Genomic DNA, 13,362 nt, shown 5'->3' on the forward strand with positions numbered 1-13,362 from the left:
TATCTATCTATCTATCTATCATCTATCATCTATCTATCTATCTATCTATCTATTCACCACCACTTTGCTCTATTCTGGTCTCTGTTGTTGTTGTTGTGGTGCGTTTTGATTTTCCTTGTTTACATTTTGCTGTAGGGCAGTAGTTCGGTGAGCGGCAGTCCGGTCCCCTCCACCTCGGGGACCAGCACTCCACGGAGAGGTCGTCGACAGCTGCCCCAGACCCCTGCTGTCCCCCGTCCACATGTCACCTACTCCCCTGCTGTTCGCAAGCCCAGCTATGGCCCCCCAGGGCCGGGCCGCCTGCGCTCACCCTCCCCCCGACACTTCTCCCCACCAGATCACGACAGAGGCTACCACCACCGACCCCCGTCACGCCATGCCTCTCCCCATCACGGGGGTTCCTCATCCCGGCACGGTTCGCCGCGCTCCCCTAGGCACCAATCCCCACGCTCGCCCCTCCACGGCTCACCTAGGTCCCCTCACCAAGGCCGCTGGAGCGGGCCTCCACCTGGGGACAGCCTGGAGGGCGACGGGCCCTTCTATGAGCATGATTATGAGTACGAGCGGCACCACGAGCCCCCTGCCTATGAGCAGAGCCTCTCCCACGGCAACCCACACCCACATGGGGGAAATCCTCACCCACACCCACGCTCACCTAGGACTGCCCGCCATGGGCCCCCTCCGCCCCCTCACCCGCATCCACGTAGGGTGCCCAATGGCTACCGCTCATCCTCACCTTCCCCGCATCGACGGGGACCACCTGGGGCACCCCCCCACCCACACCCACATCACCGCCCACCCCATGCCAGAGGGCCCCGCAAGGGCCTGCATGAACCTTATAGTGAGACGGATGAAGATGACTGGTGCTAGCGACCACAGGGAGCGAGGGATAAGGGCAGGAGAGGAGAAGAAGAACAGCAGCCTCCGGTGCTCTGGCCTTGGATATGTAGACTTTTAATAAAGCAGTGGTGGTGGAAATGTTGGAGGGGGGGTTGGACGCCCTCAAAACCCTCTTCCTTCACCCCTCGGACTCTAAACGAGAGGAAGGGGCAGAGGGGAGAGGGTTGATGGTGCTGCGATAGCCTTTTACACATTTTGTGTAAGACTCAAATCAGTGACAGAGCAGCACACGGATAAAATGAAAAAGAGACAGCCAAGATTACTAGGGCAAGGCCCGGGCACAGTTTACCTCTGCCTCTCTCAGTCTCAGAACTACTCTTCCCAGAATTCTCTGCTTGACCAGCAAGGCCAGGTTGCAGGAGGAAGAGAGGTACGGAAACAGAAAACAAGGGAGGAGCATGTCGCTGTAAAAATGGCCATTGATCATTGCAGTTTACAAGGCCTAAAAGCACTTCTCCCAGACTGACACGTGATTGGTTAGTTTCGTCAGATGTGTGCTATCTGTTGCCGGCCAGTTTGCTAATGTAAAAGCCTGAAAATGAGTTGGAACACAGAGTCCACTGCTTTGACTCTGCTCCTCGACAGATATGTTTAAAGAAAAATAAATAAACAAAAAGCCAGGACCCCCTAACCCTTACATGCCAAGCTATGCCTCCAGAAAATCAAACTTGAACAATGAAGAACAAAATGAAACTTTACATGACAAACAATGAAAAGAAAAAAAAGGGAGAACAACCACTTTATCTTTAATCTTTTTCCTTTCCAAGGGACAGAACCAGGAAGCTCCGCCTATACTGCAAAAACCAGCCAAACTCAGCGCTGGCTGATATTTGATGAGTTTTATCATCTCTGTTTACTGTTAAAGACTCACTTAATGCTGACGGAACTGGTGTGACATCACTTCCTGTCTGGCGGTGGTGGTAGTGGAGGGGGGTGGGGCACAGTGTGGGCTCACTTCCTGTTGGAGTGCGCTTTGGGGGGGGCGAGCTCAGTTAACTAGAGAAGGGAGTCGGACACTTCGTAAAGCCCCCTCCTCCTCAGTTACTCATCTCAGCGCACAGCGAATGATGACCTGACAGGAAATGACATCACACGGTTGAATGGGGCGGAGGAGAGGAAAGGAGGGATGGGGAAAAAGACTAATTTCTTCAGTATTTCTTCTATCGATTACTTCTCCTTCTTGTTCTTCTTCGGACATTGGAGCTTGGTTCTTCTGTTGCATTCGCTCAGCCTCCTTTGATCTTTTTCGGAGTCCAAAATTTGATGGAAACCTGCATGACTGATTAAATACATACTAGAGAGGAAATCTAACTGGTGTGGGTGGGACCTGGGGGCTTTATAGGAAACTTTGCATTTAGGTTTACAAAAGAAGTTCTCTTCTTTCAGACTCTCTCTCTCTCTCTTACATCTCAGACGTAATTTTCGGTTCCGGTTTTGCCAGGAACAGGCTTTGACAGTCGGTTAATTTGTTTGTCTCAGTTTTCTGCCGATACAGGTCAAAAGCTATGTTTCAACAACCTGTTAAAAGACAGGAAATGCTGCAGGATCTCATCAAAGTTTCCTGTTGTTTCTTGAGAAACAAGAGGGAGAAAGAGTGGAGAGTAGCAGACTTCTATCACACTTGATTTATTATTGTTAATGATGATAGACTTATGAATAATGATATCAATGTCAATGCAAAATGACGATGACAATGATGATGATACTGATGATGATTGACTGATTGATAGAACTGTTGCTGTAGATTTGTTGTCATGTTATTTGGAGTTCAAGTATGCTATGTCCATCTTGTTTACATCCTTTATGTTTTTATTCCCCTGTTTAATGACGTTTACCGGGTTCCTGATGCCTTCCTGCAACATTTCGGGGCAATGACGGCTTGGGAAACATTCACTTAGTAGCGTTGCGTGTTGTAACGCAACTCTTAAGATACACTCTCTCTTCAGAATGGTGGAGGTGGAGGTCAGGGGAGTCTCAGTACCTGACTTGCAATGATTCATGGGGTCAGTACTCTTGCCAAGCCAACCCAAAGATCAAGAATTCATGTTCAGAGCCGAGGGTATTTCAGTTTATTGAGGAATGTAGGTTAGTTTTGCAAACCTCTGCAATTTCCACTGCAGAGCTTTTAGACAAGCTTGCTTTACAGAGGATACAGTTCTACCAAGGTTGAATTCTTCCACATGCAGCCAAAAAAACTTCAAATCTCTTTTCCCTCTGTTTGGCTCTGTAGTTTGTAATGACATTGGTTGCCAGCAGTGACAGCACAGTATTGGTGGTACAGTGTTGGTGTGAGTATTAGGTGGTGTTGTTCTCTTTTTGCCACCAGGGGGCAGTTATCAGCACACATTATCCGCCCTGCCTTCCCCCTCTACAGGACAGCCTCTGGGCCACATCCTGGTTTCTAGACCTGGAGTCTAACCTCCTCTTATACCGTATTCTTATATGAATGTGAGATATACAAAGTCTAGTCCTAGTCAGGAAATGTAGGACGTAGCCTGGGAGATGCCATACCTGTCCGTTTGTCAGCCCGTCCTTCTGTCTGCCTGTCTGTGCCAATGCTGACCCCCCTCCAACCCCTTCTCTCAGGTCTGGATAACCAGAGAACAGTCACCAAATCACCAATCAATTCATGTGAGGTTGTAGGAAAGCTGAAACCTCCTCTGCCAAAACCCACTTCAGTATCCGCCAACCTCTCTTTCCTCATCTATCTTTTTCTTTTTCTGTCCATTTAACATCTGTTCTTTCAGCTTGCCAGAGAATGACACTGAGGACACTAAAGGCATTACAGGACAGAAACACTTAGATCTAATAATTTAATCCTTATTGTTATGAGGGACAACAATTATTGACTATTCAATAACTCTAGGACAAGATGATAAAATATAGATAAATATAGATGATAACCTACAGATAAATCTAGATATAATACCGTAGATGTAGTTATAGATAACAGACAGAGTATAATTAGAGTTTCAGATATTTATTTATTTTGCATACCGTTCATGCTCATGACACGGTCAGCGATCTAGCTACTCTTGAAACCTCACACTGTTTTCTTCGCAGTCACAGAAGCCAGAAAACAAACCCCAGTTCACATGTTTTGACTCTATGCAGACCTCATAAGCATCTTCATGGTATTAATTTGGAGGAGAAACTGCAACGCTGTGGTACTGTAAAACTGATTAATGAAACTGGAACACGCAGATCTGAGAAAATGTGAAGATCGACACCAGTTTTGCACACGTCACTTGACATCACCTCCACAGTGAAACCCCTTTCTTTCATGGCCCTCTGTCGCTGTCTCTTTCCCCTCCTTCTCCGACTGATTCCTCTTCCCTCCCCATATTTCTCTCCTCTCCCAAAATATGTTGCCTCCAGGCCTAGTAGTTGAGTATAGCATAGTGATGATGAGGATAGGGGGGCTTGTTTTTGTTGATTGTCTGTTTGTTTGGCGGGAGTGAAGGGGTGCAAACCTGAAACCCCTCTGCTTTTACCTCCCCTCTTGAGAGGTTACGGCAGGTGGGGAAGCTTCCCCAAAACCCCCTACAGAGCCACAGTGCCTTCTGTATCAGAGTCACATTTGTCACCCCCCAATCTCCTCGCCCTAAGCCGCTCCCGTCCTTCACCTCCTTCCCCTCTGTAGTAGATGAGATCACCCACACTACGCCTTAAAAGTTGAGTCCCACCGGCTCCCATGCTGGCATAGAAACAGGGAGAGCGGTGATTTTGAGACTGGGCCATGGTGAGGAAATAGCCAAGAGGCTAAATTTGACATAGGGAAATCAGTATCTCATCCGGTATGGGCTTAATCGTTTAAAATTCCCATTCAAACATACACAGCTTTTTGTAATGATTGCCAAAAATCTAAATAGATCCACAGAGAGCCTCGTGGTTTTGATTTTGAAAACTCAAATGGTCATTGTTACTGGATGCTGCTAGCAAGCTAGCCCTCTTGGCTTCACCTCCCTGTTAGGCGTGGTACAAGGGCGCCATTTTGTCCCCATCCTGGAGATGTCCTGGGTCCAGTTTCAGGTGGTGTAGTGAGAGGTTTACAGAGGTGCAAAGCGGTTTGCTTACTTCTCAGGTCCCTCTAGAGTTAGGTAGCTAGATAGTTAGACAATATAGGGAAGAGTCAGCTACGAAACAAGCAGGCCTCGGATTGAGTTATTGTATGGTTTTACCTGGCATGTCGTCAGACGTTGTAATGTTGACCCCCTCTCCCCCCTCTTTCCTTTCACTAACCCACATTACACACTCTGACACCTCACCTCCCCATTAACAGCCTGCTGATGCACCAACACTCGACGCCAAGCATGTTGACAGACAGGCAGGAAAAACCCACCTCCATTTTGGCTCCTTGACACCACTCGCTTGTCCAGAATTGTAACAGCGGATCCAAAATGGCTGACACACAACACTGCCCTTGTGTGAAAGCATGTTGTGTGTGTACTTTTCCAAGAACAAATCCCATTCCTTGGAGGGAAAAAAGTGAACATTAGATGTTTGTTTTTGTTGTTGTTTCGCTTATTTCTTTTTGAACAGGGTTGGGGGGGGGTGCAAGGTTTTTGCTCAGTCATTGCTTCTCTCAACATCTGCTTTCTGTGTCTTCACCCCCAGCTTCACCCATCAGTCTTTATCTCTCACTAATCTTTTTTTTTCATCGATTCTTCGTACTGGGACGAAGGAAAAACTAACAAACACACCAACCCATCCACTCAGTCGGCTGTGAAATTGTGTCAGTGGGTCAGTCGTGAGGCATCGTGTCGACAATAATAAGGGCTCTCTTTAAAAAAAAAACTACACAGTGGGTTTTAATGTACAGTAGTGCTGCCAAAAGTTGTGCTTATGTAGCTGAAGCCACGCTGTGGTCTCCCCTTTGTACAGCACTAGATGTGTGCATGCGTGTGTGTGTAGGGGGGTCAAAAGTGAGGCGGGGAGGGAGGGGCGGGAGGGTCAAAAGACGATGAGAGAGAGACTTTAATGATGTAAGGGTCCTGTTTAGGGTAGAGGGGGGAGTTTTGGGGAGGGAGGGGGGGCAGAGGGCGTAGTGATGTTAACACACAATTTCACAATGGCACTGGACCACTTTTCGGGCTCATCCTCACGCTCAGAAGCCATTTTATCACCGTCACCACGCCCACGCTTGGTCCCACTGTGAGGGGGGCGGGGCTACTGCGACAGGGAGACATTTACTGTGTGTATGTGTGTTGGCGTCTATGAGAGTGTGTACAGGTATTATGAGTTGTGTATGGGTGTGTGTTTTAAGCTGAAATAGATTACTTTCATTATATTTTAATGTGGCAATTTATTTTTAGGATTAATTAATTAGTCTTGCCAGTTTTCATATGTTTTATATCTTTTTAATTGTTGTTGACTATGGGTGCATTTTATCTTGGACAAATACATGTTTTCAACATGCCAATAGGAAAAGTTGCTTTAAGGAAAGGGAGAGCAAACTCCAGTATAGCTGCTCTAGATTCAATTATAAATCAGTTTTAAACAACTGCACATAAAAGTGCATCCTATTTAGCAATGAAACTACAGTATGTTTGCAGCTTAATGCTTTTAAATGATTACTACCCTTTATAGATAAAGAAATAACCATAAACATTTTAATTTCTTAGAGCCCAAACTGACATCTTCACATTGCTTGTTTCCAAAAAATCTTTTAAAAAAACCCAAAGATTTTCACTTTATTCTGTTAGTTCATCATTAATCCTTTCAGCACTATTTGAGTGTGTATGCGTTTATGTATGTAAGAGGAAGATGTGTGAGTGAGTAGACTTGCATGTGTTTGTCATTTTATTGTGTGTGTGTGTGTGTGTGTGTGTATGTGTGTGTGTGTGTGTGTGCACATGTCCTGACACCATCAGCTACAGTAGGTAACCCTCAGTGCCTTACACTGTACAGGACACAGTGATTTCTCCATCTGAGACTATCACAGTGCACACACACGTAAACCTTTAATGTCTTCATCGCCATTTTCACCCCCCTTCCTCCCTCCCTCACCCACTCCTCACCTTTGCTTAATTCCAGCCTGGATGGGTGAGGATGGTGGTTGAGGGTGGAGGGGGGTCAGTAGATAATCATGTCATTTGTCTCACCCATTCTCTCCCTCTCTCCCATGCCATCTGTTGTATGTTCTGGCTCTGTAATTCTTGTGTATATACTCCATAAAGTTTCTGAAAAACTGAACTTGTTCATCTGATGTTAGTTAATTCTTCTCATCTCACTGTGTTTCATTCTTCTTTCCTCTCAGCGTCTTCTCACTTAGTTCATCTTTCCCTCTTCATTCTGGTTCCTGTAATACCATTCATAAACACAGGGTGGTGGCATCGAGCCTTCTCTATTATCACTCATTGTGAAAGGTGTACAGCATGTCTTTGTGCTGTGTAGGTTGAACAAGTTCAGATGCTTGCGTGTGTGGGAGTGTTTTGTCTGTGAAGGTCTGTCTGCAGTGTGTGTGTGTGTGTGTGTGTGTGTGCTGCGTGTTTTGGTCTTTTTGAACATCTATGGAGCCCAGCAGGTATTACGACTGAATTTCTCATTTATACCCTGAAACCTTTTCATTTGTTCACTTGAATCTGTTTGGGCAAATTATCAAAAGAGAAACATCTTACATTTAAAGCTGCACTAATCCATCAAGAACTCCACAACAAGCTTAAAGACACAAAGCCCTGATGTACTGTACTCTGATGTAGCACCACAAATGCTATAGAGATCATCAATGGGACTTTGGCACTAAATGTGATAATTTATTGATACATACTTGATGGAATGAGTTCAGTAAGTTTTGTACAGCAGTGCAGCTTCTAGTCTGATATTAACATTGTGGGTGCACCTAGCAAACAGTTTTCTTTTGAAGGTACAACTAGTTACTATAAGGGAGTAAATTCATTATTTATTTGTATATTTCTATATATGAAATTATCAAAACTTACCCTCTTGATACTTGTCGGGCTCCATACCTCTCTGTGCTCATTTACAGTAATCGGATATCTGAGAAACATAGGTGAATTGTCTCCTGCTGTTGCCATAGCAACCCTCAAGGCCCCTCTCTCTCCCTTTTTCCATCTATCTCTCTTCCTCTCCCTCTCCCTGTTCTCCATCCCTCTTCATCACTAAGAACCCAGTGGAGACAAGTTGCTTCCAGAAGATTTTTCTCAGAGCTTAGCTCTCGCCTCTCTACGTCAGTGTCCCCGGCGCTGTGGGCTGATCTCTCTCTGCAAAACATCTCAAGGTGCCACAAGATTAAGAAATCTTATGGATCTTTTTTAACCCTTTGTAGCTCAGATTTGATTATTCCCTGACCTTCCCTGAATTTGCACAAGCTAAAACAAACTCTTTATTGGACAAAGTCTTGGCAACGTCATCATTTGATAGAAGATTGAAATGTCAAAAGAAATTTGATTCAAATTGTGGAAATTTTAGCCAAAGATTAGGGACATTTCTGTCTCTGGTGTTGATACAGGTTTCCTATTAAATCCATTTTTGACTTGTACTTGAAGTCTTGAAAAGCTTCAGGGTAAACTGCTCCAAACATGCTTATTGGGAACATAAAATCAAACAAAAAAACTAATGCCAGCTCTCAAAAAATAGCTACAAAGGGTTAAACAACATTTCAAAGGATTCAAACACCAGAGTAAAAGTGTTGTCGTTGCAGAGATGCATTGGGGAAACTCTCCGAAGCAACTACCCAAACATCCATCTCGTCACCATGCAAACCATTATACACTCGACCCAGTAGAAACCGAACCAGTGCCACAGTAGAAAACCATACAGGATTCACTCAGCAAGTTGGGGAAAAAAGAGAAAAAAATAAACATACATGGCAATTTAAGATAAAAGAGAAGTATTTAATTACAGATTTGCATGTGCAATGTGCATGCCACTATGTGGGGTAACAAGTCAACTTCAGGAATTAAAAAAATAAATATAAAGAAAAAAGTATATATATGTAAAAATATATATAGATAGATGTTTTTAAGAGCAATGTGTTTCTTTTTTCTTCTATTTTTAAAAACAAAAAACGTAAAAAACCTGACCAAAAAAAAAAAACAAACAAAAATGAAAAAAAAAAAAAATCATCCTGACAAAAAATGGAAATGACTTTGGTGATGAAATCAAAGAATGTTTGTTTGTTATATTTGCCAGTTATTTCACGGGGGAAAAACCGTGGGGGAGCAAGGATAGATAACACTTTAACTAACATTACAAAAAAAAAGAAAAAATGATTTTAAAAAGGGGGAGAAGGAATACAAAACTTTTCCTTGATGAAAAACAATCCCTTTGAGAGTAAAGAGCTGCCTGAACCTGAATCTGGTGATGTTATTCCCGTTTATTCTGGCTATGAAATCCCTTCTTTCTCTCTCCCGCTCTCTTTCTCTCTTTCTCTGACCATCTCTTTCTCTCCCTCTGTTTCTTTCTCTATCTATCTCTGCTGTTTCTACCAGTGCATTTTGTAATTTCAAACAGAACTCTTCCTAAAGAACCTGAATAAACCAGAGAGAATGCATTCTACCCATCCTCCTGTCTGCTTTATTGATCCTGCACCCTGTAACACACACACAATAACACACGTGAGTAATCAGATTACATTTTCAGAGTCTGGTGACAGGTGGAAAAAGTAGAAAAAATATTTTGGAAAATACAATACAACCACACTGTGACCACAAGATGCAAAGCTCGGATGTGACATGCTAATTAGCAAGCATGAGTGGTGTTGTTAAGCAGTTTTGGTGCAGCTGGACAGTTACACCACCTGTTTCCTCAGAGTCCTTTCATTTCTTCAGTGGATTGGAGACATGATGACTGACTGGTGTCATCTTTTTCTGGGCAACTTTGTCTCGTCCAGTCTTGGACCCTGTCTCAGGATTTATCCTGATGAACAACCTGAAAAACAAGAGTGTGCTCAGAGTTGGTGTGGAAGAAGTTATCTTATTGAGATAATAATAGGCTATTAGAAACCTTTTATATAGCACATTTGTATCAACAGCACTGCTCTTTACTTCCTGTAGCTGTAGATGATGTTACATTTTATAATCTTGTTAGGATTTACACATTGTCACCTATAAATCCATACAGCCTATATAAATTCAATGATGATTTCCTCAACAGAAGCCTATATTTAGTCTTAGTGTCAGAAAAGCTTCCCTAACACACAGATCAAGTTTGGGCAGCTTGAGAAGTGAACTATCAGAAGGTGGATGATGCAGAATAACAGCTCAAAGTTAGGACCCAGCGAGAGGACTGAGACATCTGCATTGGTGGGTTTGTTCTTGAAGAACCCAATAATGGTTCCTCCATACTCCTCCATAGTTAACTCAGGTCCACGCAGCATTTAGTTCACTTTACACTGAGACTAAAACTGAGTCAGTGAATCACGTTTGGCACCACAAAGTCTCCATGGCCTGTTGGGTCTACTACAGGGCCTGGATATAATCTGGACTCCAGCAGACGCTCCATTTCACTAAACCTTTCAGGTTACGGAAAAGGTGGGGCACTTCTTGTTTGTGATTGGACAGAAGTTTGTTTGCGTCTGACGTCAGCGAAACGTAGCTCAGGTACAGGAAGTCTTTTCCCACCACGCGTCCCTGGACGCCTGACGCGGGAAATGTCTGTGGTTTGCGTCGTTTAGCATCGTTCAGTTTAATCAAACCGAGACACACGAGAAGCTTTAATCGAGTCCTTCTAAAAGTTGCTGTTTATTAGAGGAAAATGCAAGAAATTAACCAAAAAACGTCGTCGGAAAGACTCGTGGCCTTCACCTGCGGATGGAGCCGTCGGATAATGTTCGTGTGCAGTGAAGACTCAAAGGTAAGGTAACTTATGTTGCTTTGTTTGTCGCTAACTGTTTCTTTAGCATACTGTGTAACGTTAGCGTTATTTCCTCTTTGCTGTGTTGGAGTCTGTGGCCCTGTAACTGAACGGTATGTTTAGCATCAAGAGCTAACGCAGGCTAACGGCAGCGTTTGGCTGAGCAGCGGTGGAGTTAGCTTTAGGCTCAGACTCTCACTCTGGATCCAGCAGCGGCTTCTTACTCAGTCTGACCCAGTGTTGGCTTTGGAGTCACTGACAAGACGTGAAACCATCAATATCTTCATGTTTAACACAAGATGAACTGAAATAGAAAACATTACCTGCGGGGGTTTTGCGCCTTTTTTCACGCGCTCCTGGATGTTTGTGTTGATGGTGGTGGTTGATGATATCGGCTGATTTGAAGTTAATTTGAATTCTGGTAATTTAATGATTTTAAACGGAGTTATTTCATTTTTTGGGGATTCAGATAACGATGTTTTCAGTTTCTGGACTTTCTCCTCAGTCTGGTTTTTGCTGAGATATTGGATCATTTTCACACTGACTGAAAGGAAACTGAGACGTTTTAACACCTCAGCATCTGAAACGTGACCCTGACTACACACTGATCTTTATGTAAAAAGGTTGGACGCCACTGGTTTAATCTTTAAATGTGTTGTATTTTAAAAGCTTGTTTTCTTATCCAGTGAGAAAACTGTAGCTGCAGCTGCCAACCAAAGGTCCTGGAGCCCTAGGCCAGGGTTTTCAGGTCCGGGCTGTAAGAGGGCCACTGAAAGCCGGGGTGCAACCAGGATTTGGTTTTTGACAAAGGGAACACATAATTGTCTTTAAGCTTAAACACATTCTTAAGACTAACTCTGTGCAATGAATCCAAGAGCCTGATTAAGACCTATGCTCCCCAGAGGCTCAGGTCACCTCAGTGTGACAGTGTGTTTAGGCTTTGAATTAGGAGACTGAGCTGAGAGCTTGGTTCAACATCAGGTTCAGGTTTATAAGGTCAGGGTCAGGGTCAGGACAGGGGTCAGTATTTAAACCACTCAACTGTAACAATGTTTCCTACAACAGAATGAAATGACTGTTTCATTTTCCGCCTGTTGTTTCTGTGCACTGTTTACAGTTATGGACAGAGAACAAGAAGCTGATGGAATCCAAGTGGCCTCACCTGATGGGCCTGTCACCTGATGGGACTGTCACCTGATGGGACTGTCACCTGGGACTGCCATGGAACAGGGATTAAAGGTATGTGACACTTCATTATAAACACACTAAAAAAGATGTTCAATATAAATTCCTAATTTCACTCAGGGCTGCACAGTTAATCAAATATGAATCACAGTCATGATTTTAGCTTCCCACAATTAAATGATGGTGATGTTAAAAATGCTCAGGTCATAGAAACGTCTGCTGAGTAAAACTCGTCCCTCCAAACACATCACCTGTTATTTAGAGGTTATCTCAGATTGAGGATGAGTGATGACAAGTAAGAACAAGTCGTATGTAAAGAGTATATGAAAGTTGCGTCTGTGCTGCAAAGCAACACAACCTGTTCAACCACCTGAAAAACACACCACAACCTGTAGTAGGATGAATGCATGAAGAATAACATCTCTAATGTTACCTCCCTGAAGCACATCACTGTATCCATCCAGCTCCCAAAGACAGAATGAAATAATCAGTGCACTCACATGTCATTTGGTCTGAGTGAGAGCAGCGGTCTTGTTTTAATTCAGGATTTGGTCCAATTTTAATAAGATTTTACTTCTAGGAGATGAACTGAGAATAAGATCCAGTCTTAAATCAGCAGCATAAGAGTGAAGCAGTGCTCTGTTTATTTAATATGAAAGTACAATGAAGATTCAATGAATAATCATGAAAAATAATTGTGATTATTATTTTGGTCATAACAGTGCAGCCCTAATTTCATGTTCATGTAAATACAGACACCATTTAAACTGTGCAGATATTGGAATGCAGACTTATTCACATGGGTAGTTCTTAGTTCTGTCTTATATGAAGATAATAGTTGGTTTTTAAACTGAGGTTCTGACTGTGAGGTCTGCAGTCTTCATCAGAAATGTTGCTGAAGCTTCCTGTCAGCTGATACCTGTGGAAACAGGTAGGACGACCATGTCCACATAAAGCAGCTGACAGGAAGCTTCAGTAACACCTCTGATGAAGACTGCAGGCCTGGCAGTCCAAACCTGTCAGGTAAAAACACCTGTCTTTAAATAAGAGGGAGCTGAATATAAAGTCAGATAAAATGATTTGTCTTCTGTCTGTTGTTCACATGTTGTTTTCACTGTGAATTTTAGTTCCCACACTACAAAGGAAGAGGAGGTTGATCTGCGTCTGTCTGCTGGAGCTGATGGATTCCTCCTCATCACTGATGGAGATGATCCTACATCAGACAGGAGCCGTCTCTACCTCCTCCAAGTCCAGGTACAGCTTCACTCTGGATGCTGTGTTGACACGTTGTGGTGTGAAACTTTTGGTGAAAGAATTTTCCTCAGGAACAGTAACTCCCAGAAGTGTTGAGACAGAAAATTACAAAGTAAAATGTTTACATGTAATGTGATGACAGGACACTAGATCCTGTCAGCTCAGGCTCCAGATTCAGTCACAGTTAACAAATGAAAAACACGACTA

The 13,362-nt window shown here is 43.5% G+C and overlaps 1 protein-coding gene across 1 annotated transcript in view; it reads left to right on the forward strand.

Moving 5' to 3' along the window:
• The window catches only part of cacna1ab (calcium channel, voltage-dependent, P/Q type, alpha 1A subunit, b), a 93,780-nt gene extending 84,360 nt beyond the window's left edge, over nt 1–9,420 (forward strand). The window contains 1 exon segment of the mRNA XM_051070399.1: nt 136–9,420. Coding sequence (XP_050926356.1) covers nt 136–870 — 735 coding nt within the window. The 3' untranslated portion in view covers nt 871–9,420.
• Nucleotides 9,421–13,362: the final 3,942 nt, after the last annotated feature.

This window comes from Lates calcarifer, linkage group LG5 (assembly GCF_001640805.2).
Source record: "Lates calcarifer isolate ASB-BC8 linkage group LG5, TLL_Latcal_v3, whole genome shotgun sequence".
NCBI classification, from domain to species: domain Eukaryota; kingdom Metazoa; phylum Chordata; class Actinopteri; family Centropomidae; genus Lates; species Lates calcarifer.